This window comes from Bos taurus, chromosome 2 (genome assembly GCF_002263795.3).
Source record: "Bos taurus isolate L1 Dominette 01449 registration number 42190680 breed Hereford chromosome 2, ARS-UCD2.0, whole genome shotgun sequence".
NCBI classification, from domain to species: Eukaryota; Metazoa; Chordata; class Mammalia; order Artiodactyla; family Bovidae; genus Bos; species Bos taurus.
This window is the reverse complement of record NC_037329.1, coordinates 107,021,424-107,045,266: the sequence shown is the minus strand read 5'-3', so window position 1 is coordinate 107,045,266 and position 23,843 is coordinate 107,021,424. Positions and strand designations below refer to the sequence as shown.

Genomic DNA, 23,843 nt, shown 5'->3' with positions numbered 1-23,843 from the left:
TTCTTCTTCTGGCCATTTATACCTTTTTCTTGCTTTTGCCCTCCCTAAACCTAGAGCTCTACAATGATTCAGATGATACCAAAACGTCTTCGGTGATTTGTCATCCTAATCCATTTCATCAGGCTCCTACGAGCTCACTCTGTAAACTGCCCAGGTTTGCCTGCCAGGTTTAGCCACATAGGAAGAAGAAAGGCATGTTTCCCTCCTCCTCAGAGGCTTTGATATTGTCAGTATCTGCTATAGTGGGTTTGTGTACATTAGCAGCCATGGGCTTTACAGAATTAAGGTTATACATACTCTGGGCTCTAAAGGAATTCATAATCCAGTAGGATGTTAATGTATACAAATAAACACAATGTATTATAAACATGGTTCGGTACACTCATTTGTTTAAAGGATTATCTCAGTAGTTAATTGTAAAGAAAAAAATTCCCTCAATTAGTTTAAGTAAAAAGGAAATTTAGTGAAAAGGCACAAGAAGATGTGTCAGTACCTAATTTCAGGATGAGATGGTTGGATGGCATCACTGACTCAATGGACGTGAGTTTGAGCAAGCTTCGGGAGATGGTGAAGGACAGGGAAGCCTCCATGCCACAGTGCATGGGGTCTCAGAGAGTCGGACATGACTGAGTGAACAGCAACAACGACGACACAGAAACTTTCACAGAAACCGGAAAGGCAGTGTCTTTTCCCCGAGATCTCCAGATCCTCCCATCTCTGCACCTCACAGTGACCTGCTGCCTGGTTTGTTTCCGATCCTAAAAGTTATTGACTGACGTGTGGCTTTGGCTTGCCTTGTTCCTCTGACTAGGTCTGCGTGGTCTTTCTGTTGATAAGTAAGCAAGCACTGTTACCCAATGAGAATCTTTATAGCAGAAGTTTTTCACCCTGGTCCATGAATCCTTTGAGAATTCATGCTTAGGATTCAGAGTTCTGTGAATTGGATAGGAGGAAAGTTGCATCTTTATTTTCATTAACCTGTAACTGAAATTTAGCATTTCTTTCTATTATAAACATAAGCAAGGTTAGAATGGTTATCATCAAAAAGCCTACAAATGATAAATATTGGAGAGGGTGTTGGGAAAAGGGAACCCTTCTACACTGTTAGTGGGAATGTAAATAGGTGTAGCTATTGTGGAAAACAGAGTCGGACATGACTGAAGCGATTTAGCAGCAGCAGCAGCATTGTGGAAAACAGTATGGAGATTCCCTAGAAAAACTAAAAATAAAGCTACCATATGACCCAGCAATCCCACTCCTGGGCATATATTCCAAAAAGAGGAAAAATGTAATTCAAGAAGATATATGCACCCCACTGTTCATAGCAGCATTATTTACAATAGCCAAGGCATGGAAACAACCTAAGTGCCTATCAACAGATCTTTGGTTTAAGAAAACATCATATATATACACACACACACACATACATATATATTGCAATATTAGCCACACACAAAAAAGACAAACATCATGTATCACTTACGTATAGAATCTTCCCTGGTGGCTCAGATGGTAAAGAATCCGCCTGCATTGCAGGAGACCTGAGTTCGATTCCTGGGTTGGGAAGATCCCCTGGAGAAGGGAACAACTACCCACTCCAGTATTCTGGCCTGGAGAATTCCATGGGCAGAGGAGCCTGGCAGGCTGCAGTCCGCGGGGTCGCAAAGAGTCAGACTTGACTGAGCCACTTTTACTTTTCATATACAAAACAGAAACAGACTCAAAGATAGAAGACAAATTTACGGGCTATCAAAGGAGAAACAGAGGGTAGGAGGGGTAAATTAGGAGTATGAGATTAACAGTTACAAACTACTATACATAAAATAGATAAACAATAAGGATTTACTGTATAGCACATGGAACTATATTCAATATCTTAACCTACAGTGGAAAATAATCTGAATATCTATCTATCTATATCTGATCACTTTGCTGTAACCTGAAACTAGCACAATTATTGTAAATGAACTGTATTTCAATTAAAAAACTAAACAAATATATGCAGAAAATCACCATGTCATTAGCAGTTTTTGTGACTTTGTCACCAAAAGAAATCACAGATCATTTTATAGTTTACAGATATTGTGAAATATAGTTTATGCTCATCACTGTTTGAAATTCTGGTGGCTATTTGATCCACTGTGAGAGCTTATAATTTAATGTGTTAATAAAGATGTACATGTAAGCATTCTAAAAGCAAGAACAGTTGGTTCTGGCAAAGGATGTATGTCTGGGGTGGGGTGCGGTGGGAGGTAGGGATAGGGAGGTGAGAGTCTCCTTTTAAGTCCTACAGAGAAGGAATAACTAGAGTCCTCAGCACTTTTCAAATTCAGTGCTCCAAGATTCTCACTATGCCTGCTTCCAGTAGTCTGAGCTTCTTTAACATTAAACCTGACCATCCCAAGGTGGCTTCTTGCAAAAGCCAGCCTGAGCGTGAGCAAGGGATGCTCCACGAGGCTTTAGTTAATAGAGTCAGCAGCAAATTCTCTGGGAATAGGCCAAGGGAACACTGTTTTCCAGGACTGGGAGATAATAAAATGGAAAGAATTATTTTAAAATCTGCTTCAGATTCTTTATTAAATGAACAAGGTGTGTATGCAAACACATACATACACATACATGGTCTCAATCCTTTAATAGCAGGAGATGGTTGTGACCCTGATCCCCTAGTCCCAAATGCTGATAGGAGTAGCTTTACAAGGAGAGAATTTGCTGGAATGGCTCTGAGGTTGTGTTGTTTGGCTTCACTTAACCTCAGCTGGGCTGTGAGCATGGGAATCTGGGACTGCAAAAGGATAAGATGTCCCTAGAGTTGCAGCCTCTTGTTTCTGGACTCAGTGAGAGACTGGCAGCCCAGGACTCATTCCTGACTGGGCTAGTCTGAAGAGGTTCTCAGCCAGGATTGGGATAAACGTCCATCCCAAAGATCTGCAGCAAATATAGACTATAAGCTCTATGAGGGCAGCAGCCATGTCTCTATCCCCAAGCTGAATTCCCAGTGCGTACTTCAGAGCCTGGCACATAGAGGTACTCAGTGAATATTTGCTGAATGAACCTGAACTCTAGGAGTTTACAATCTACTGGGAGAGATAGGAAACAAGTAAACAAATAATTGAAATTTATTATGACTGTTTTGAGGAAAAAGAATAGAGTGCTCTAAGAACAAATACTTTAGGTAAGGGTGCCAGGAGAGGTGCCATTAAACTGAGATCTTAAAGATGAGAAAGAACCAGCCACTTGAAGAGTAGGGGAGATAGATACATAGGAGATGCCCATAAGCCCCTGCCTGGTTGGTATTAATGCTTAGAAGGAAGTCAAAGTCTGCCTGCCTGTTTATCTAGATTCTTGTAGGCTGTTTGTAGAAAAAAGAAGGGGTCTACTGTTGATTCATGGTTAGTCTGTTCACCACTGCCCCCACTCTACCCCCGTTCTTCACATATCCAGCTTGATTTTATAATGCCTCAGACCTAGTGTTTCTGACTGGCAGTCAAAGACTCCAGTGTGTGCCCAGCAATGAGAACAATTATTTGTTTATGTGACTGACTCCCCAACCAGACTATGAGCTCCTTGAAGGCAGAGAACTCTTTCTTATCCTTAGGACACAGCATACTATCTGGCACAGTCAACAGTTTTTTTGTTTAATGACTTAATAATAACAGTTAATATTTAGTGAGTACTTTCTGGGCTTCCCTGGTAGCTCAGATGGTAAAGAATCCCCCTGCAATGTGAGAGACCCGGGTTCAATCCCTGGGTCAGCAAAGTCCCCAGGAGAAGGGAATGGCAACCCACTCCAGTATTCTTGCCTGGAGAATTTTATGGACAGAGAAGCCTAGTGGGCTACAGTCCATGGGGTCGCAAAGGATTGGGTATGACTGAGTGACTAACACTTTTCTATGTGCAAAGTGTTGGTGAGCACTTCACATACATTACTTCATTTAATCCTCAAAATTACTCTAAAATGCAGGCAGTATTCTTATTCCCATTCTGAAGTTGGAGAAATTAAAGCTTAGAAAGATAAAGTGATGGACTTGGGATCTGAGTGTTTTGCCAAATTGAAGTGCTCCTGGCTTCCCTGGTGTCTCAGAGGGTAGAGCGTCTGCCTGCAATGCGGGAGACCTGGGTTTGATCCCTGGGTTGGGAAGATCCCCTGGAGAAGGAAATGACAACCCACTCCAGTATTCTTGCCTGGAGAATCCCATGGATGGAGGAGCCTGGTAGGCTATAGTCCACGGGGTCTCAAAGAATTGAACACGACTGAGCGACTTCACTTTCACTTTTCACGTTGGTTGTATTCAAGTAGCTGAGGTTGCTTAGAACTTCAGGTGAGTGGAATTAATATGTTACATACATGATCTCATTTAACAATCCTTGCAACAACCCTGATTGATAGGAATTATTCTACTCATTTTATAGAAAGAAAATTGAGGCTCAAAGAGATTAAGACACTTATCCAAAATCATGGAAAAGGGGACTTCCCTGGAGGTCCAGTGGTTAAGACTTTGCCTTCCAGTGCAAGGGGTGTGGATTCGATCCCTGGTGGGGGAACCAAGGTCCACATGCCTTGTGGCCAAAAAAAGCAAAACACAAGACAAACAACATTGGAACAAATTCAGTAAAGACTTGAAAAATGGTCCCCATTAAAGAAAAAAATCTTAAAAAAAATATAAAGACACTTAGCCAAAAATATGTAAGTGGTGGGCTTATTTCCAAGGCTAAGCCTACGTGACTCTAGAGCCCATCCTCTGTCCCCATTTGGTGCTAATGCCAGTCACTTGGCCACTAGGCAAGAATCTACTGTTAAAGTCTTTTGAAAGAGAAAAAAAAAATCCTTTGACAGTTGTCCAGGCCTGCCTGTTGGGAGGCTGAGAGTCTATTCCTGAAAGAAGTAACAGAGAATAGACAGAGGAGAGTGGGAGAATAGAGACTTTATCTTTTCTTTTTTTTTTTAATTTAATTTTATTTTTAAACTTTACAATATTGTATTAGTTTTGCCAAATATCGAAATGAATCCGCCACAGGTATACCTGTGTTCCCCATCCTGAACCCTCCGCCCTCCTCCCTCCCCGAGACTTTATCTTTTCTAAAAAATAAAAATAACAGTTTTGTTTTGAAAAATTGGGGTATGGTTCACATACCATAATATTTACCAAAAATATATACAATGAAAATGTACAATTCTGTGCTTTTACAATAATCATAAGACTGTATAACTACAACTGCTATCTACCTCCAGGACCTTTTTATCACCCCCCCCCCAAAAGAAACAGTGTACCCACTTGCAGTCATTTTCCATTCCCTACTGCCCCATTCTTGGAAAACACTAATCTACTTTCTATCTCTGTTTGGAGTCACCTCTCCTAAATGTTTCATACAAATGGAATCATACAATATATGGTCTTCTGTGTTTGACTTCTCTCACTTAGCATTGTTTTCAAGGTGCATCTATTGAAGCAAGTATCTACTTTATTCCTTTTTATGGCAGAATAATATCTCTTTATATGGATATACCACATTTGTTTACTCATTCATCAGTTGGATATACCACATCAGTTTATTCATCCATGGACAGTTGGGTTGTTTTCCACTTTGGGGTTGTTATGAATAAAGCTGCTATGAACATTTGTGTATAAGTTCTGTATGAACATACATTTTCAATTCTCTTGGGTATATACCTAGGAGTGCAATTGCTCGGTCATATAGTGACTCTATTATTTAACTTTCAGGGGAGTTGCCAAATTGTTTTTCTCCTATTAGTAAACTTTTAAAATAAAAGCATAAGATGCGTATAGAAAAGAGCCTCTGTCATAAACAAAGAGCTTGAAGAATTACAGCATGAACATAGTTGTGTAACCAGCACCCAAATCAGGAACTAGAAAATTCCTGGTACTCAGTACCTACTGTCTCCAAAGGGTCACTGTCCTGACTTCTAATACGATTGGTTAATTTTGTCTGTTTGTGGAATTATATGGTCTATACTCTTTTGTGTCTGACTTCTTTCACTCAACAAAATTTTTTTGAAATTCATCCATGTTGATAGTACTTTGTTAATTTTCATTTTTGTATTTTATTGTAAGACTGTACCACAATTTATTCATCCGTCACTAAGTCATGTCTGACTCTTGGTGACCCCATGGACTATAGCCCACCAGGCTCCTTTGTCCATGGGATTTTCCAGGCAAGAATACTGGAGTGGGTTGCCATTTCCTTCTCCAGGGGATTGTCCCCACCCAAGGATTAAACCTGGGTCTCCTGCATTGGTGAGACTGATTCTTTACCAACTGAACTAACTGGGAAGCCCTGGATGCTTCATAGTTACGCATATATTTAGATTTCATAGATACCGCCAAGCAGTTTTCCAAAGTGACTACATTAATTTATACGCACACACACAATATATAAGAGTTCTGGTTTGTACCACATCCTTGCCAACACTCGTATTATCTGCCTTTTCCTTTTAGCCATTTATAGTGCATGTGTAGTGGTATCCTATTGTGGCTTTTTAACTCCCCCAGTAACTAATGAGGTTCTGAACATTTTTATGTCATTATGGATCATTTAGCTATGACCAAGCCTTTTGTCAATTTTCTGTTGGGTTATTTGACTTTTTCCAATTAATTTCTCGGAGTTCTTCAAATATTCTGAAAATGAGTCAGTCCTTTGTTGATTATATGTTTTACAAATATCTTCTCCCACTTGAGAGCTTGCTTTTTTACTCTCTAAATTGTATCTTCTGATGAACAGAAGTTCCTAACTTTGATATAGTTCAATTTATCAATCTTTTCTTATGATTTATGTCCTGTTAAGAAATCTTTGCCTACCTAAGGTCATGAAGGTCAGGCCCTTATCATGAACACGCATGTGTGTGTGCGCGTGTGTGTGTGTATGTGTGTGTTATGGGACGGTGCATCACCCTGTAGAGGAAGATTTCAAGAGGTGCAGAGGATGGGCGGGGTGGGGGTGGGGAGGCCCTGAGATCACAGCCGCCGTGATCTGTGTTCCCAGCTGTCAAGCATGTAATGGGGAGTGAAAGAGAATCCCTCTGGTGGTAGAGGTCCTACAGATGATACTAACTACCAGGTCCTCTAAATCACCTCTGTGCCCTGCAGACCCAGCTGACTGTCCTCTCTTCCCCGCTAAAACAGGGGGAAAATGAAATATGTGCTCCTGCGGGGTGCTGGGGGCACAGTGCAAGGGTCACGCACTTCAGTCAGATGCCTGCTGTATGGCTGTGATTTTCTTTCTGTCATTAGGCCTGATGCTTTTTTCTTTTTGGTTCTCACCTCCTCATTTCATTTCCATTTGGAGAAAGGATGGTGAGGCGGCTGACTTGAGAGGGGGGCTAAACTATCCTTCAGACTGGTTGTCCTGGAGAGGCGGGTCGGTGCCCCCGCCCCGAGCCAGAGCTGACAGGAGCTGCTTGTTCTTCCTGGAGAAGGAGTGGGAGTAGAGAGAGAAGGAATGAGAGTTGCTGCTGCATTTTCTGAGGGGCTCTGAGGATTCCTCCCCCCAGGAAACCACTCACGTCCCCCCCTACTCCAGCCCCTTTGCTGCTTGTTAGTTAGAAAGCCGGGGTTTGTGCTGGGGCTGGGTGGGGCTTCAGGGACAGTTTAGGCTCCGGCTCTCCAGAGGGGAGGGGGTGGTTATGGAGCGAGCAAAGGGTCACCGCTTAGGCTGTACCATTTGCTTGTCACCTTGAGAAGTTCCACCTTGTCTAGCAAAACCTCCTTTCAGAGGCACCACCACAAAGGGCTCTTATGAGAGCAGCGGCCCCTGCCCCCACCTTCACTTCCACTCCCTTTACCATTATTTTTCTTTTGGGGGCAGAGCTGAGGGGCCTTCCTGCTATGACTTTGAGGGGCTGTACTTATTTGAAAAGGAGATTTAGAGTTGAGAGCCTCCCCGTACCAGAGATTCATTTCTCTGATTTTCTAGTCCCATTAGAGGACAGTCAAGGAGTTAATAAGTAAGGTGTTTCTTCTTTGGAGGGTGTTTTGTCTTTCCCCTCTGTCAGTCTCTTGGGCTATTTGGAGATTTAAGAAAGAAGGCAAAAGAGGTACATTTTAGTACTATGAGTCTCAGAACCAGGGGGGACCAAGCTCCTCCTGGGGAATGGCAGGTGGGGGATGGGAGGGACACATGGCTATTTCTGGGGGTGATTTTTTAAAAATATTATTTTATTTATTCATTTTTGGGTGTGCTGGGTCTTCATTGCTGCGAAGGCTTTTCTCTAGTTTTGACAAACGGGAGCTGCTCTCTAGTTGCAGCGTGTAGGCCTCTCACTGGGGAGGGCTCTCTTCTTGAAGACCGTGGGCTCTAGGGCTCCCAGGCTCAATGGTTGTTGCACACGGGCCTAGTTGCTCCAAGGTATGTGGGATCCTCCTCCAGGGGTGATTTTTAAGAAGCCACATAGTGGAGTGGTGCAAGTGTGTGTATGTTCTGAGGTTCAGCTTCCTGGGCCTTTTGCTGCCCCATTCTGCTACTCTCTAGCTGTGGCGTTGGTCAAGTTTCATAACCTCTCTGAGCCTTTCTTTTTTCCTGTATAAATTAATGAGACTGATTATTAGATTAACAGATTACTTAATAGGTTTACTGTGAAGATTAATTAAAATAACACATTAAAGTGCTTTGTAGGACATGTATTAACTTTGAAAAGGCATCCCAATATACATTAGGTGCAGACAAGTATTATTTAATTCCACTTATACTAGGTACCTGGAATAGTCAAATTCATAGAGTCAGAAGGTACACTGGTAGATGCCTGGGAGGAGACGGGGTGGGGGCGGTGGGGTTGGGGGGTGGAATGGGGAGTCATTGTTTAATGGGGACAGAGTTTCTGTTTAGGAAGGTAAAAATTTCAGGAAATGTATGTTATATATTTGTATGTATACACGTATGTTATACATAAATGAGAGTTATACAACAGTGTGAGTGTACTTAGTGCCACTGATTTGTATAGTTAAATATGGTTAAAATAGTATATTTTATAGTATGTGACTTTTACCACAGTAAAAAAAATTTTTTTTTACTGTTTTGCCTAGTGCCTAGTACACTTAAAGCATTCCCAAATGTTAATCTTACTAATAAAATTCAAGCTTTCTGTTTGGACCTCTCTTTATAGTCTTGCTTTCCATCTCCCTTCTCTTCTGACTGTGCAGTTCAGGGAGATACCTAGGCCTTCCTTAAGCAAAACCAGAAAAATCTAGACTTTATCTTAAACTGTTTTGAATTCTGTACCTATTTTATCTCAGTTGCATTTCCAGCTCCGTGAGGGAGAGTGAGGCACAAAATGACCCCATTTTGAAGAGCGGGCCACATAAGATAGTGACGTAGATTTGACTGGACTATATCCATGCTTGGATGGGTGAGTATACGCATGTGTCCATTCTCCCACCTAGTTGTAAAGGTAGGGAGGACAGAGGTGAGCTATAATGAATGTGTAAGGTCTCAAACAGAAGATTAGGTTCAGGCCTATTTGTGTTTTTTCCTTAGCAAAGCCCTGTGCTGTGGGGGTGGGTGCACAGGAGCCAGAGGCCGACAGGAGAGCCTGGCGAGGTCAGTCTTGGTGGGGCATGGTGGTCAGGGTGGGCCTTGTGCGACCCAGACCCAACAAAGCCAGACCAGACCAAACACAGGAGCAGGTCAGCTGTCTGAACAACTTCACAGACGATCTCAAGGGCAGCTTGCCTTGTATCCTTAGTGTGCCGGATCTCTCCCAAGTCACCAAGGTTTGTGATCACTGAACTGAGGGAATTCAGAGGGGTATTCTGTGAGGGTCAACACACACAGGGACCCCTTGGGCTAGGAATCGCCTGAAACACTGCATCCAAGTGAGCTGCTGTGGAAACGTTTCAAGGGAGGCGAACAGAGATTGAGCTGGTTGTCTTTTAGAAACCTGGACATTAATAAAAAAAATTTTTTTTTTAAATGGGACTTACCCAGTGGTCCAGTGGTTAAAACTCTATGCTTCCAATTCAGGGGGCAGAGGCTCAATCCCTGGTCAGGGAACCAAGATCCCACATGCCACACAGTGCCACCAAAAAAAGTGAAAAATAAAAACCTAGACATCACCACCACTTCTCTTTTCTCTGCCCTATTACTGTTTTGTTTTTTTTTTCCCTCAAACTCTGAAGAAACTGTGAGATTAATCCCATCAAAAACATATGACTAAAAAAAAAATATATATATATATATATATGACTACTGGAACTTCCCTGGTGGCGCAGTGGAATCCTCCTGCCAATGCAGGGAACATGGGTTCGATCCCTGGTCCAGGAAGATTCAACAGTGCGGGGGAGCAACTAAGCCTGTGGGCCACAACTACTGAGCCCAAGCTTTAGGGCCCGAAAGCCACAGCTGCTGAGCCTTTGTGCTGCAGCTACTAAAGCCATGCACCTAGAGCCTGTGCTCTGCAGTAAGAGAAGCCACTGCAATGAGAAGCCCACGCACTGCAACAGAGTAGCACCTCCTCGCCACAATTAGAGAAAGCCCACTCAGCAACAAAGACCCAGTGCAGTCAAACATAAATAAATTAAAAAAATATTTTTAAAAAACCCCATATTTGGATGACCTATCTGCAGATCATGTTTTTCTACTTTCCAAATAGCCTTTTGTGAGTGTACATTGCTTCACAATGGAAACACCATAGCAGAGCCTCTTGCCCAGGCCTCACTAGGGAGCAGGAAACAATGGTGAGAAAAGGTTCCTGGTGGAACCGTTGTTGGACAGGTTGGGCCATGTAGAATACTTTAGCTAAAATTTTTCAGAGAGTAAACTGTGCTTTGTGTGCTTCTGAAGTAGGAAGCTATATTCTATACTCTTATACTCACCACCTCCCCAAAAAAGAGGGTAAGGAGAATGGAAGTGAAACCTAACCTTGTGGGTAGGTCCTGTACACTGGGAGAGTACGGGGGATCTTTGAGAGGCAATGAGAGCATTTGGGGGGAGGTCAGGAGACATCATTTACAAGGAGCAGGCAACCCTTACATGTGTTATCTCATGCAGTCCTTCTAACAGCCTCATAAAAGTGGATACTGGTCTCTTCATTGTTCTGGTAAGGAGACAGAGGCTAAAAGAGGTTAATAATATAGCTGCTAACTGGCAAGGCCAGGGTTTAAAGCCAGAACCTTGGTCCTTACTAGAGACTGAGGATTGGGCTTATGTGGTGATAGTGGACGATGAGCTCCCCAGAGGTTACGAGCTAGGTTACTGACCTAGCTGTATCCCCATGACCTAAGCTTTGACTAGTCACTGAATTGTTGGAAGATCATATATTTTGGAATGCATTGGGGAGAGGTTCATAACTGGGTGAGATGCTGGCTGCTCTATGTCCTAGAGCATTAGGGCATTTCTTGAGCTTCCTTTGTCCTGCAAAGGAAGAGGACAGCATTTCTTGGCAATTTATTCTACTCTCTCCTTTAATCCTTTCACAAATTCTGTGATGTAGATGTTGTCTGTCTCAGTCCTCCCTTCCCAGCCCCCATATCTACCCATCCCTCCATCTGTTTCTCTCTCAAGATAAGACATTGATTAAATACAACTTGCCCAAAATGTCACAGCCAACAAATAGAAGAACTTAGGTACAAATCTGAGTCTTTGGGGCTCTAAAGCCAGAACTTAAATCTTGTTTTTACTTCTCTTTTCTTTTAGAGAGTTTTTTTGTCCTAATTCCTAATAGTTTTGCTTCTTCTTTGAATGAGAAGCCACTTTGGGCTTCTTCTTTTTAAACTTTCTGATACTTGCATTGGTCATTGGGTTCACCTTTCTTACTCAGTCTCCCCCTTTTATTATCCACACTGTGTCTGTGCTATTGATCCAGGGGCCATTTCAGGTTATCTCTGATTTTATTTTAGGTTTCTGGATCATCACTCTGTAGCCTCTGCCTTATGTCCTGGAATAGACTTATCCTTGATTCCTCTCACATTCTATATACCCAATCCATCACTGAATCCTATCAGCCATTCATCCAGTTCAGTCACTCAGTCATGCCGATGGGCTGCAGCAACCCCATGGACTGCAGCACGCCCAGCTTCCCTGTCCATCACCATCTCCTGGAGTTTGCTCAAACCCATGTCCATTGAGTCAGTGATGCCATCCAACCATCTCATCCTCTGTCATCCCCTTTTTCTCCTGACTTCATTTTTTCTCAGCATCAGGATCTTTTCCAATGAGTCAGTTCTTTGCATCAGATACCCAAAGTATTGGAGTTTCAGCATCAGTCCTTCCTTTAGGATTGACTGGTTGGATCTCCTTGCAGTCCATGGGACTCTCAAGAGTCTTCTTCAACACCACAGTTCAAAAGCATCAATTCTTCAGTGCTCAGCTCTCTTTATGGTCCAACTCTCATATCCATACATGACTACTAGAAAAACCATAGCTTTGGCTAGATGGATCTTTGCAAAGTAGTGTCTTTGCTTTTTAACATGCTCTCTAGGTTGGTCATAGCTTTTCTTCCAAGGAGCAAGCGTCTTTTAATTTCATGGCTGCAGTTACCATCTGCAGTGATTTTGGAGCCCCCAAAATAAAGTCTATCACTGTTTCCATTATTTCCCCATCTATTTGCCATGAAGTGATGGGACCAGATGCTATGATCTTAGTTTTCTGAATGTTGAGTTTTAAGCCAACTTTTTCACTCTCCTCTTTCACTTTCATCAAGAGGCTCTTTTCTGCCATAAGGATGGTGTCATCTGCATATCTGAGGTTATTGATATTTCTCCCAGCAATGTTGATTCCAGCTTGTGCTTCATCCAACCCAGCATTTTTGCATGATGTACTCTACATAGAAGTTTAAACAAGCAGGGTGACAATGTACAGCTGTACTTTCAATATATCCAGAATCTGATCAGATCCACTGTTGCCACCCAGGCCCAAGCTACTGTCATCTCCCACTTGGTTAGTGCAACAGCCTCCTAACAGATCTGCTCACTTGTCTTTCTGCACTCAAAGTGATCTTTTAAAAATGTATGTCAGATCGTTTTACTCTCTTCTTTATAACCTCCAGTGGCTTCCCATCTTACAGAATAAAAGATCATATGCTGTATTATCTTATGATTTCACACAAACATGTGTCCACATACCTGCCATGCTCTTCCTCTGATAATAGAGGGACCACCTAATTTATCATTCAAATTGGGACACTCGTAAGAGAGAAAAGGAGCTCTACTGATAAATTACAGTAAACGCAAACTGAGGCTGACCAGGCAAACTGGGAGGAATCTGGTCACCAGGTCTAGAGAGCCACATGGAGCATTCTCTTACTTCCCCTACGTCTTTATAGTGTCACCTCACAGTGAGGCCCTCTTTGACCACTGTTTAAAATTGCAACACGTTCCTGCCCCGACCCCATATTGCCTGTGCTGATTTATTTTCCTCTGTGGTGCTGACGCCATCTGATAGAGTGTATGTTGTGGTTTTTAAAATTTATTTGGCTGCGCTGGATCTTGGTTGTGGCATGTAGGAGCTATTAGTAGTTCCTTGACCAGGGATCAAACCCAGGCCCCCTGCATTCAGAGGGCAGAGTCTTAAGTCACTGGACCACCAGGGACATCCCTAGAGTTTCTTTTAATTTAGTTTTAGTTGGAGGATAGTTGCTTTACACTGTTGTATTGGTTTCTGCCATACATCAACATGAATCAGCCATAGGTATACGTATGTCCCCTCCCTCTTGAACATCCTTCCCACTCTCCACCTGATCCCACCTCTCTAGGTTGTCACAGAACACTATCATACAGCAGATTCCCACTGGCTATCTGTTTTACACATGGTAATGTATAAGTTTCAATCTGAATCTGCTGTTTTCTCCATTTGTCCCACCCTCTCCATCCCCTACTGTGTCCACAAGTCTGTTCTGTATGTCTGTGTCTCTATTGCTGTCCCACAAATAGCTTCATCAGTACCATCTTCCTAGATTCCATATATGAGTTAATATACAATATTTGTTTTTCTCTTTCTGACTTACTCACTCTGTATATTAGGCTCTAGGTTCATCCACCTCACTAGAACTGACTCAAATTCATTCCTTTTTATAGCTGAGTAATATCCCATTGTATGTATGTACCATTATCTATTCATCTGTCGATAGACATCTAGGTTGCTTCCATGTCCTGGCTATTGTAAATGGCACTTCAATGAGTACTGGGGTACATGTGTCTTTTAGAATTGTGGTTTTCTCTGGGTATATGCCCAGTAGTAGGATTTCTGGGTCATACAGAAAATGGCAACCTGCTCCAGTATTCTTGCCTGGAAAATTCCAGGGACAGAAGAGGCTGGTGGGTTATAGCCCATGGGATCACAAAGAGTTGGATGTGACTGAGCATACACACACACACAAACCTACATGGTATTTTTTATACCTGATTTTTTTAAGAACTCTCCATACTGTTCTCCATAGTGGCTGTATCAATTTACATTCCCACCAACTGTGCAAGAGGGTTCCCTTTTCTGCACATCCTCTCCAGCATTTATTGTTGGTAGATTTTTTTGATGGTGGCTATTCTGACTAGTGTGAGGTGATACCTCATTGTAGTTTTGATTTGTGTTTCTCTAATAATAAGTGATGTTAAACATTTTTTCATGTGTTTACTAGCCATCTGTATGCCTTCTTTGAAGAAATGTCTGTTTAGGTCTTCTGCCCATTTTTTGATTGGGTTGTTTGTTTTTCAGATTTTGAGCTGCATGAGCTGCTTGTATATTTTGGAAATTAATCCTTTGTCAGTTGCTTCATTTGCAATTATTGTCTTTTCATCTTGTTTATGTTTTCCTTTGCTGTGCGAAAGCTTTTACATTTGACTAGGTCCCATTTGTTTATTTTTATTTTCATTACTCTAAGAGTATATGTTTTAATTGTTGCTTGTTGTTCAGTTGCTAAGTTGTGTCCGACTCATTGCAACCCCATGGACTGTAGCACACCAGGCTCCTCTGAACCTGGAGTTTGTTCAGTTTGATGTTCATTGAGTCAGTGATGCCACCCAATCATCTTATCATCTGCCACCTGCTTCCCCTTTTGCCTTCAGTCTTTCCCAGCAAGTCAGTTCTTCGCATCAGGTGACCAAAGTATTGGAATTTTAGCATCAGTCCTTCCAATGAATATTCAGGGTTGATCTCCTTTATGATTGACTGGTTTGATCTCCTTGCAGTCCAAGGGGCCCTCAAGTCTTCTCCAGTACCACAATTTGAAAGCATCAATTCTTCAGCACTCAGCCTTCTTTATGGTCCACCTCTCGCATCTGTGCATGTCTACTGGACAAACTATAGCTTTGACTATAAGGACCTTTGTTGGCAAAGTGATATCTCTGCCTTTTACTATGCTGTCTAGGTTTGTCATAGCTTTTCTTGCAAGGAGCAAGCATCTTTTAATTTCATGGCTGCAGTCACCATCTGCAGTGATTTTGGAGCCCAAAAAATAAAATCTGCCACTGCTTCCACTTTTCCCCCTTCTATTTGCCATGAAGAGATAGGATTGGATGCCATGATCTTAGTTTTTTTAATGTTGAGTATCATTCCAGTTTTTTCATTCTCCTCTTTATATGTTTTAATTAGTTATATTTACTGTTACTCTCCCCTCTCTAGAATGTAAACTTCAGGAGGACAAGGGATTTTTATTTCTTTTGTTCAATGTACTGTATCCCCAGCATCTACATAATCCCAAATACTGTAGATAACCAGTAAATATTTGCCAAATGAATGGATGAGGAAGCAAGAATTCTGTTCTAAAGAGTCTTTCTCCTTGGAGTTCTCTTCCTAAACCAGTTTTCTTATTCCTTTCTATTTATTTTGGTGACCTTAAATTGAGACCTTAGAATGGTTTTTGAGTAAATTGAGACCTTAGAATGGTTTTCCAGTGTGCTCTTACCCCTATGAGGAGCTAATGATGCAATTAATAGGAAATGGCAACCCGCTCCAGTGTTCTTACCTAGAAGATTCCATGGACAGAAGAGCCTGGGGCTATAGTCCATGGGGTTGCAGAGTCATGATGGAACACACACACCATGCTTTCCTAACCTGACTTGGGCCCCCTAGGGAGGGAAGTTTGTACAAGAGGGAGAAGAGGATTTTTACCCTTGGGAAGTCACATGTTTGGGGCCCTGCCCTGGAAGTTATGATACTGAGACAGGCAGTGTCAGATCTTGGGGCTGTGCTAGAACCAAGGACCTACTCAGCTGGTCCTGGGAGCTCCAGTTTGCTCCTTTCCTCTTTCTCCTCTGTCTTATAAGCCTGTGTACTTCACCTGTGGGTCCATATAGAGTAGAGTGAGCAGTGTCTCAAGGTCCAGCCTTTCCTGACCCAGACTTCTAAATGTTGTGGTTTTTTTTTTTTTTTTTTCTGAAGCAGCCTCAGAGGAAAGAGTGGATGAAATGGGGGTGAGGTCTGAGGGTCGGATCAAACCTTTTGTTTCTAATTGGAAGTGGTAACTGGGATGGCTCCAACATCCTGTTGGGGTCAGGGGGTAGGAGGGAGTCTTAGAATTTCCAGACCACTGGGAGTGAGTTTTAGACTCAGTGAAGGTGGGAGTTATTGTTAAACAGGAGGGAAGTTTGGGGCCTAGCAACGAAGAGGAGCCGCCAGAGGGACAAGAAGGGACGATCAAATGCCCTTTGTGATTTCTGTGACTTTGGTTTTCCTAACGCTTTTGATATGGCCATAAAGCAGGGGCCAAAGTCCTGGTGGGCTGGAGGTAAGAGAGTGACAGAGCTCTTGGGACTAGAGTGTGATGTGGCTCTTAGTCATAGTACTAGCAGGAAGTAGAGAAGAGGTTCTAGTGTAGCAGAAAACCTAGAAATGCAAACCTAGAGGAAACGCCTGATTACTCAACGTGACATCTGCAATACTATATTACCCTGTATCAGTAACAGTTTGAAGTCAGGGAAGCCTCGGCAAGTAGTTGTAGAGCAGAGAAATCCACTTTATGAAACAAAAGGAATTCCTATGGGCATATCCTTAATTCAGAAAATAAAGTCCTTTGCAGTTTGGTGGTTATGAATTAGCTGTCCAGTCTCATTTCCCATCAGATATTCCCACCTATGTATGGGCTTCCCTGGTGGCTCAGATGGTAAAGAATCCACCTGCCAATGCAAGAGATGCAAGAGACACAGATCCAAGACACAGATCTTCCCAGGTTGGGAAGATCCTCTGGAGTGGGAAATGGCAACCTCCTCCAGTATTCTTGCCTGGAGAATCCCATGGACAGAGGAGCCTGGTGGGCTACAGTCCATGGGGTCGCAAAGAGTCGGACACAACGGAATGACTGAGCACATGCCCACCTGGCCTATCTTTTCACACCTTTGTGCCTCAAAGACTTCCACTGCAAAGTCTAACCTTGCAAAGGCTTAACTCCATCACCTCTGAAGTGTTTTGCAGGACTCTCAGTGAGACTTTGTCCCTTTCTTCTTCTTCGCTGGTTCTTATTGCTCTTTGTTTATAGCTCCCTTATAGCATAATGCCTGAAAGAAAAAAAAAAACAACAACACATACAGTTTCCTTCTATCTGAAAGTGAGAGCATTCCTATGAAACTTTCATAAACTGAAATAGTGTAAAGTGAAGAAGTACTTACCTTTCTTCATAAAAGTGAAAATCTTTTTTGGATTTCTTCTAGTTAGCAAAAACAGATACTAATGTAGGCTTTTCCTAAAAGCAAAGTTGTTGTTTAGTTGCTGAATCATGTCCAGCTCTTTTCGACCCTATGGACTGTAGCCCATCAGGCTCCTCTGTCCATGGGATTTCCTAAGAAAACTGGAGTGAGTTGCCATTTCCTCCTCCAGGGGATCGTCCCAACCCAGGGATCGAACCTGGGTCTCCATGTCTCCTGCCTTGCAGGTGGACTTTTTACCTCTGAGCCACTGCTACTACCGCTAAGTCACTTCAGTCGTGTCCGACTCTGTGCGACCCTGTAGACAGCAGCCCACCAGGCTCCCCCGTCCCTGGGATTCTCCAGGCAAGAACAGTGGAGCCACTGGGGAAGCCAAAAGCAAAGTGGCAGAAAGCAAATTTACAAAAAGTGGGGGATACCTGAATCGTCCTATTTCCTATGTGTTACTGTAAACTCTTGGAGGCAGGGCTTCTGACTTATTTATCTTTGTACTAACTCTGTCCTGTTCTGAGGCAGGAAGGACTGCATCCACTTCCCCTCCCCCAGTCCTGTAGTAACTGGCTCATGATAGAATCTAAGTAGCCTTTTTGCCAAGTAGGATTGATTCTGGATTAATCAGATGAACACATTATACAGTAGACTGACCTGGCTCTTCTTCCCCTCTCCATTCTGGGCAGTGACCCGCTCGTGGCTGGTACACCTTGCTCCTGGCTCAAGTGTACTATAGCAGGAGGCACCGCTGTTTGCTTTTCTTAGTCCTGACTCCAGCTTCTCCCTTTGATCTCTGCTGCTTGCCCCAGCTCACCCCTACCATTGTCCTGCCCAGGGAAATAATGTTTCTCCTTCCCAGGCTCAGGCCTCACCAACTCTTCCCTCGAATATTCTGAGAATGATGCCCAAGGAATCCTTGATGATGGGGAACAGATAGAACAGGATTATGGGTGTGACCCTTCAGCCTTCTGAGGGTCCCAGGTAGGGCCAGTTGCCTCCTTGTTATCTGCTCGCTTTTTTCTTTTCCTTGTCCCCCAAGGGATCTTGTTTCTGAGCTGGAAGGGAATATATACAGATGATCTGTGATGCCAGGAATAAGGGCCTGTAATCCTAGGGAAGGTTGTATTGTCCATTGGACTGAAATTCTATGCTTCAGAGAGGTCCCTAGGGTAGTTGTTATATGTGAGGGCCCTGAAGCCTCATGGTCTGGATTCTAATCCTGTCCCACCAGTTACTAGCTGTGACTGAGTAACTTCTCAGCAGGGTAGGGTCATCCTCATGCCTACCATGTCCATTCATTCACACGTGGTTACTGAGCCACTCCTGTGAGCCAGATTGTTCTAGGTGCCAGGGAGATAGCAGTGAATAAGACAAAATGGATTGAACATTTAAACACTTAGAACAGTGTCTGTGCTGTGCTTAGTCGATCAGTCGTGTCCAACTCTTTGTGACACCAGGGACTGTAGCCCGCCAGGCTCCTCTGTCTGTAGGGATTCTCCAGGCAAGAAAACTGGAGTGGGTTGCCATATCCTTCTCCAGGGGATCTTCCCAACCCAGGGATTGAACCAGGGTCTCCTGCGTTACAGACAGATTCTTGACCAGCTGAGCCACCAGGGAAGCCCTAGAACAGTGTCTAGCACATAGTAAATATGTGTTCTCTTCCTAGTGCTTTTCTGAGAAGGGATACTCAGATGGGATGACCTTTGGCAGAAGCTGCAGGATCAGATCTCTCTGAGAAGGGGAAGGTTGGAGGAAGGGCTAAGATACAGGTTCTGGATTTGGACTTAGTTCCAGGACAGCAATAGCTTGAATGGCCTTTTATTTCTTGCCCTTTCTTTTGAGACTAAATACATGCACTGGTTAAAGGTCACTCTGGAAATTGTATGAGTCTGTTTAGTTCTGTAGAAAGGGCAGGAGAAGATGCCCCCATGGACTACCTAGATTCCGGCTGGCTTTTTTGTACAGACAGCACAGTGCCCACCCAGCCATGTGTGGGTGACTCTAAGAGAGGCCATGCTTCCTGCGCAGCATGAAGGGACATCCCAGAGACATGAGATGTGAGGACAGAGAACACCTGTTTGTCTCTCTGCTGTCAGGGCTCTCTGGCCATGGGATAGAGGATTTCTGCTGGAGCAGATGGCTTGGGGGTTGGAGAGCTGAACTTAGGAACGAAAATGAGGTGAGGCAGAGGTCCATGACCTATTTCAGTTCATTCCTTAGGGAATGCTGCTGAAGAGGACATTACACTCTGAGTGTGATTGCTGCTGGAAGCAGAGTCTGCATGCAGCTCCTGATTCACTGTCTGTGGTTTCCAGTGAAAGGTCAAGACTGACACAGTGTTTTGCAGGTTGGGTTGGAATAGAAATCTATGGAGTAGAAATCTTTCCTGGAATCAACCAGTTTTTCAGCTACCACCATGCTTGGGGGAAAGAGCTGTGTAATCTTGACCATGGTTCAGCAACTACTTCACTGCTTCTCCCACTCTCTCTTCCATCCTTCTCCCACCGTGGGTTTGCAGAAATGCATGCTTTTATAGCACAACAGAAGTGCCCTCGATGTGAGATGTGGGCAATCCAAGATTCTCGGGTTTATTCCCATGTGAGCTGCTGGCATGGCTTTCCTTTGAGACCTGCTCACCTGACTGGGAACCGTGACAATCTGCATGCACAAGGACAGATGAAGTGGCTCTGGGCCTTTTCCCAGATCCTAAAGTACAGCCAGGTTTAGGTCCACTGGACACCATACTCTTTCATCTCATTTTGATTGTACTTTCTTCAGTTTTCAGCCATTACTTAAATTCAGTTCAGCCAAGTGTATGAAACTTGAACTAGGCAAAACATTTTGCTGTGAATGTAAACTCAGAGTTCCTTCCATAGTGAAGGAAACAGATAAATATGGTGTGATTATGGCAGGGTTTCTCAACTTTTTTTCATCATCAACTTCCAGAGGAACCTTTTAAGACATTTCCCCCTAATTATCTCCCCTAAGAGAATGGTAATACCGTGGGTATACCAGAACTCTGTTCATGTACTGTTTGTGTATCTGTGCAATTACATGAAAAGAGTACGATGTTTTTATCCCTCCCACCAAAAGCAAATTTGCTCCTCCCTGGGGGGAGAATATCACCCCTATGGTGAGTTCACTGATTATAGTAAAGCACAATGGGATTGCATAAGTAATGTAAAATGGCAGGCAAGCCTCCCAACTTTGTAAACTTTGTTTCTCCCACCTCCTTTGACTGAACATCATTATCCATCATTTATTCCTGTCTTTCAGTCTGTCATTTCCATTTTGCTCTCTTTCCCTTTTCCTTGATTTCATTCTTTTTTCTCTCCAGTGTAGAAGTTTCAGAGTAAATTTGATTAAAATAGTAGTCTGGGAACTTCCTTGGTGGTCCAGTGATTAACAATCTTCCTTGCAATGCAGAGGATGGGGGTTCCATCCCTGGTCAGGGAACTAAGATCTTACATGGCATGCAGCAGTTAAGGCTGTGCACTGCAATTGCTGAGCCGGTATGCGCCACAACTAGAGAGTCCATGCACTACAATGGGAGATCCCACATGACAACTAAGACCAGATGCAGCCAGATAAATAAATAATATAGTAACCTACAACTCAGGGATAATTTAAAGAGTGTGATTTTCTAAGAACGTTCTCTAAAAGGTTATCCTTTTGGAGGCGAGAACCTACAAACCTATGAGGTATTCATGGGGAGGCATAACAGATGTAAGTATTGAGAGAAACAAAAATATTCGTTTGGAGTTGCCTTTCAGAAGAGACGACCTCCCAAGAGGTCTTTATATCAGTCCCAACGGGTTTGGCTATGTATGTCTGTATTGGATCTAGTGTGTTAGTTGTTCAGTCATTTCCGACTCTTCGCAACCCCATGGACTGTAGCCCACCAAGTTCCTCTGTCTGTGGAATTCTGCAGGCAAGAATAGAAGAGTGGGTAACCATTCCCTTCTCCAGGGGGTCTTCCTGACCCAGGGATCGAATTCTGGTCTCCTGCATTGCAGGAGGATTCTTTACCATCTAAGCCATAGCTTTACCATCTGAGCTATAACCAACCTAGATAGCATATTAAAAAGCAGAGATATTGCTTTGCTGACAATTTCCATCTAGTCAAAGCTATGGTTTTTCCAGTAGTCATGTGTGGATGTGAAAGTCGGACTATAAAGAAAGCTGAGCACCGAAGAATTGATGCTTTTGAACTGTGGTGTTGGAGAAGACTCTTGAGAGTCCCTTGGACTGCAAGGGGATCAAACCAGTCAATCCTAAAGGAAATCAGTCCTGAATGTTCATTGAAAGGACTGATGCTGATGCTGAAACTCCAATACTTTGGCTACCTGATTCGAAGAACTTACTTATTAGCAAAGACCCTGATGCTGGGAAAGATTGAAGGCAGAAGGAGAAGGGGACGACAGAGGATGAGATGGTTGGATGGCATCACCAATTTGATGGACATGAGTTTGAGCAAGCTCCGGGAGTTGGTGATGGACAGGGAAGCCTGGCGTGCTGCAGGCCCTGGGGTTACAAAGAGTCAGACAGGACTGAGTGACTGAACTGAACTGAGCCACTAGGGAAGCCCCATATTGGATCTAACTTTTGTATATAAACTCTTTTGGGGTTAATGCCAGTGGGATATTGAGTTTTTCCCTAGCAATCCCATGTAACCCATGATAGCATCTCCTCTCCCCTGTAGAAACTACCAGAGGCATGCAGTGTTGGTGATGGAAGACCCTTCATCGCAAATCTGCAGAGTATGTATATGGCAGTTACCAGACAAGCGATCCAGGTGGGACAGAAGCATCATGACACTGGTACGTAGCTCTAGAGGTGTTGGTCTCCCTGGGGTTAGATTTAGGGTCTAGGTTTGTGCTGTCCATTATGGTAGCTCTAGGCAATAGTGACCATTTACATTTAAATAAATAAAAATTAAATAAAATGAAAAGCTCATCTCATTTGTACATTTCAGGTGCTCAGTAGCCACATATGACCAGTGGCTACCAGGTTGAACAACACAGATCACAAGTATTCATTCTATCACTATAGAAAGTTTTATTAGGACTAGTCTACATGCCTAGGAGAATTTTGTTGTTGTTCAGTCACCAAGTTGTGTCCAACTCTTCACACGCAACGTCATGGACTGCAGCACACCGGGCTTCCCTGTCCCTCACCATCTCCTGGAGTTTGCCCAAGTTCATGCCCATTGAATCAGTGATGCCACCCAATGGAGAATTAGAGAACCAGGAAAAAAAGTTAATCCCCTTACCTGAGATGTGACAGGCAATACGGAGAACAGTTAGCTGTTTTGAGTCACAGAGACTCTTGTCCTACATGGTTACAATTGGCCTGGGGAATATTCACAGTAGAAACAGCTTTCCAAAAGTTAATTGGAAGTGAATTTGTGTCTGTTTACATTCTAGTACCAAGGCTTGGACAGAAGGGCCTGGGATGCTACAGTCCACGGGGTTGCAAAGAGTTAGACATGACTTAGTGACTAAACAACCACAACAACCAAGGCCAGGCCTTTATCAGAATGCTTTGTAAATGCTAATGCCTTCCTGGTAAGAAGAAGGCATTTAGCACTATCTTCCTTTGATCTTTCTGGTTTCAGGAGATCCCCACACCTCAAGCAGTGCTTTCTCACAGGGAACTGATAACCAACGTTTGAACCAGCTAGAAGAGCCCGTCTCCTCAACACCATCCCTCCCCGGACCTGAGACAGAGCCCACAGTAAGTCATGAGCAGCTTCCTAGATAGCATTTCAGGAGTTGAGAGTGTCTGGGGAATTTCCTGGTGGGCCAGTGGCTAAGACTTCTCACTCCTAATGCAGGGGGCCCAGGTTAGATCCCTGATCAGATAACTAGATCTACATGCTGCGGCTGAGAGTTTGCATGCTGCAACTGAAGACCCCACTCACTGTAACTAAAAGATTCCACAGGCTGCAGCTAAAGATCCTCTGTGCCGCAGTGAAGACTGAAGACCCCATGTGCCGCAACTAAGACCTTGCACGGCCAGATAAACGAATAAAAAAAAAAAAAAAAAGAGTTGGGAGAATCTGCATCCATAGCTCCCAAGCTGGTGGTCCCTGGAATTGTCACCTAGTTGACCCTGCCTTAACCCAACATGGGGGGATATTTGTGACCTGGCGTCCAAATTGTGGATTGTGGATTTCTAGATGGAGAGTCATGGTCTTTTCCATGTTCCCTTGCTGTCGTCTCTCTGCAGTTCTTCTGAATGATGGACCTTGGCACCCTTTCAGCCTTA

The 23,843-nt window shown here is 43.4% G+C and overlaps 1 protein-coding gene across 2 annotated transcripts in view; it reads left to right on the top strand.

Annotated features, from left to right (window-relative positions):
* The window catches only part of NHEJ1 (non-homologous end joining factor 1), a 92,200-nt gene that overhangs the window by 67,634 nt on the left and 723 nt on the right, over nt 1–23,843 (top strand). For both annotated transcript variants that reach the window (XM_015459118.3, NM_001075393.1), the window contains 2 exon segments: nt 22,276–22,393; nt 23,191–23,309. In XM_015459118.3, coding sequence (XP_015314604.2) covers nt 22,276–22,393; nt 23,191–23,309 — 237 coding nt within the window.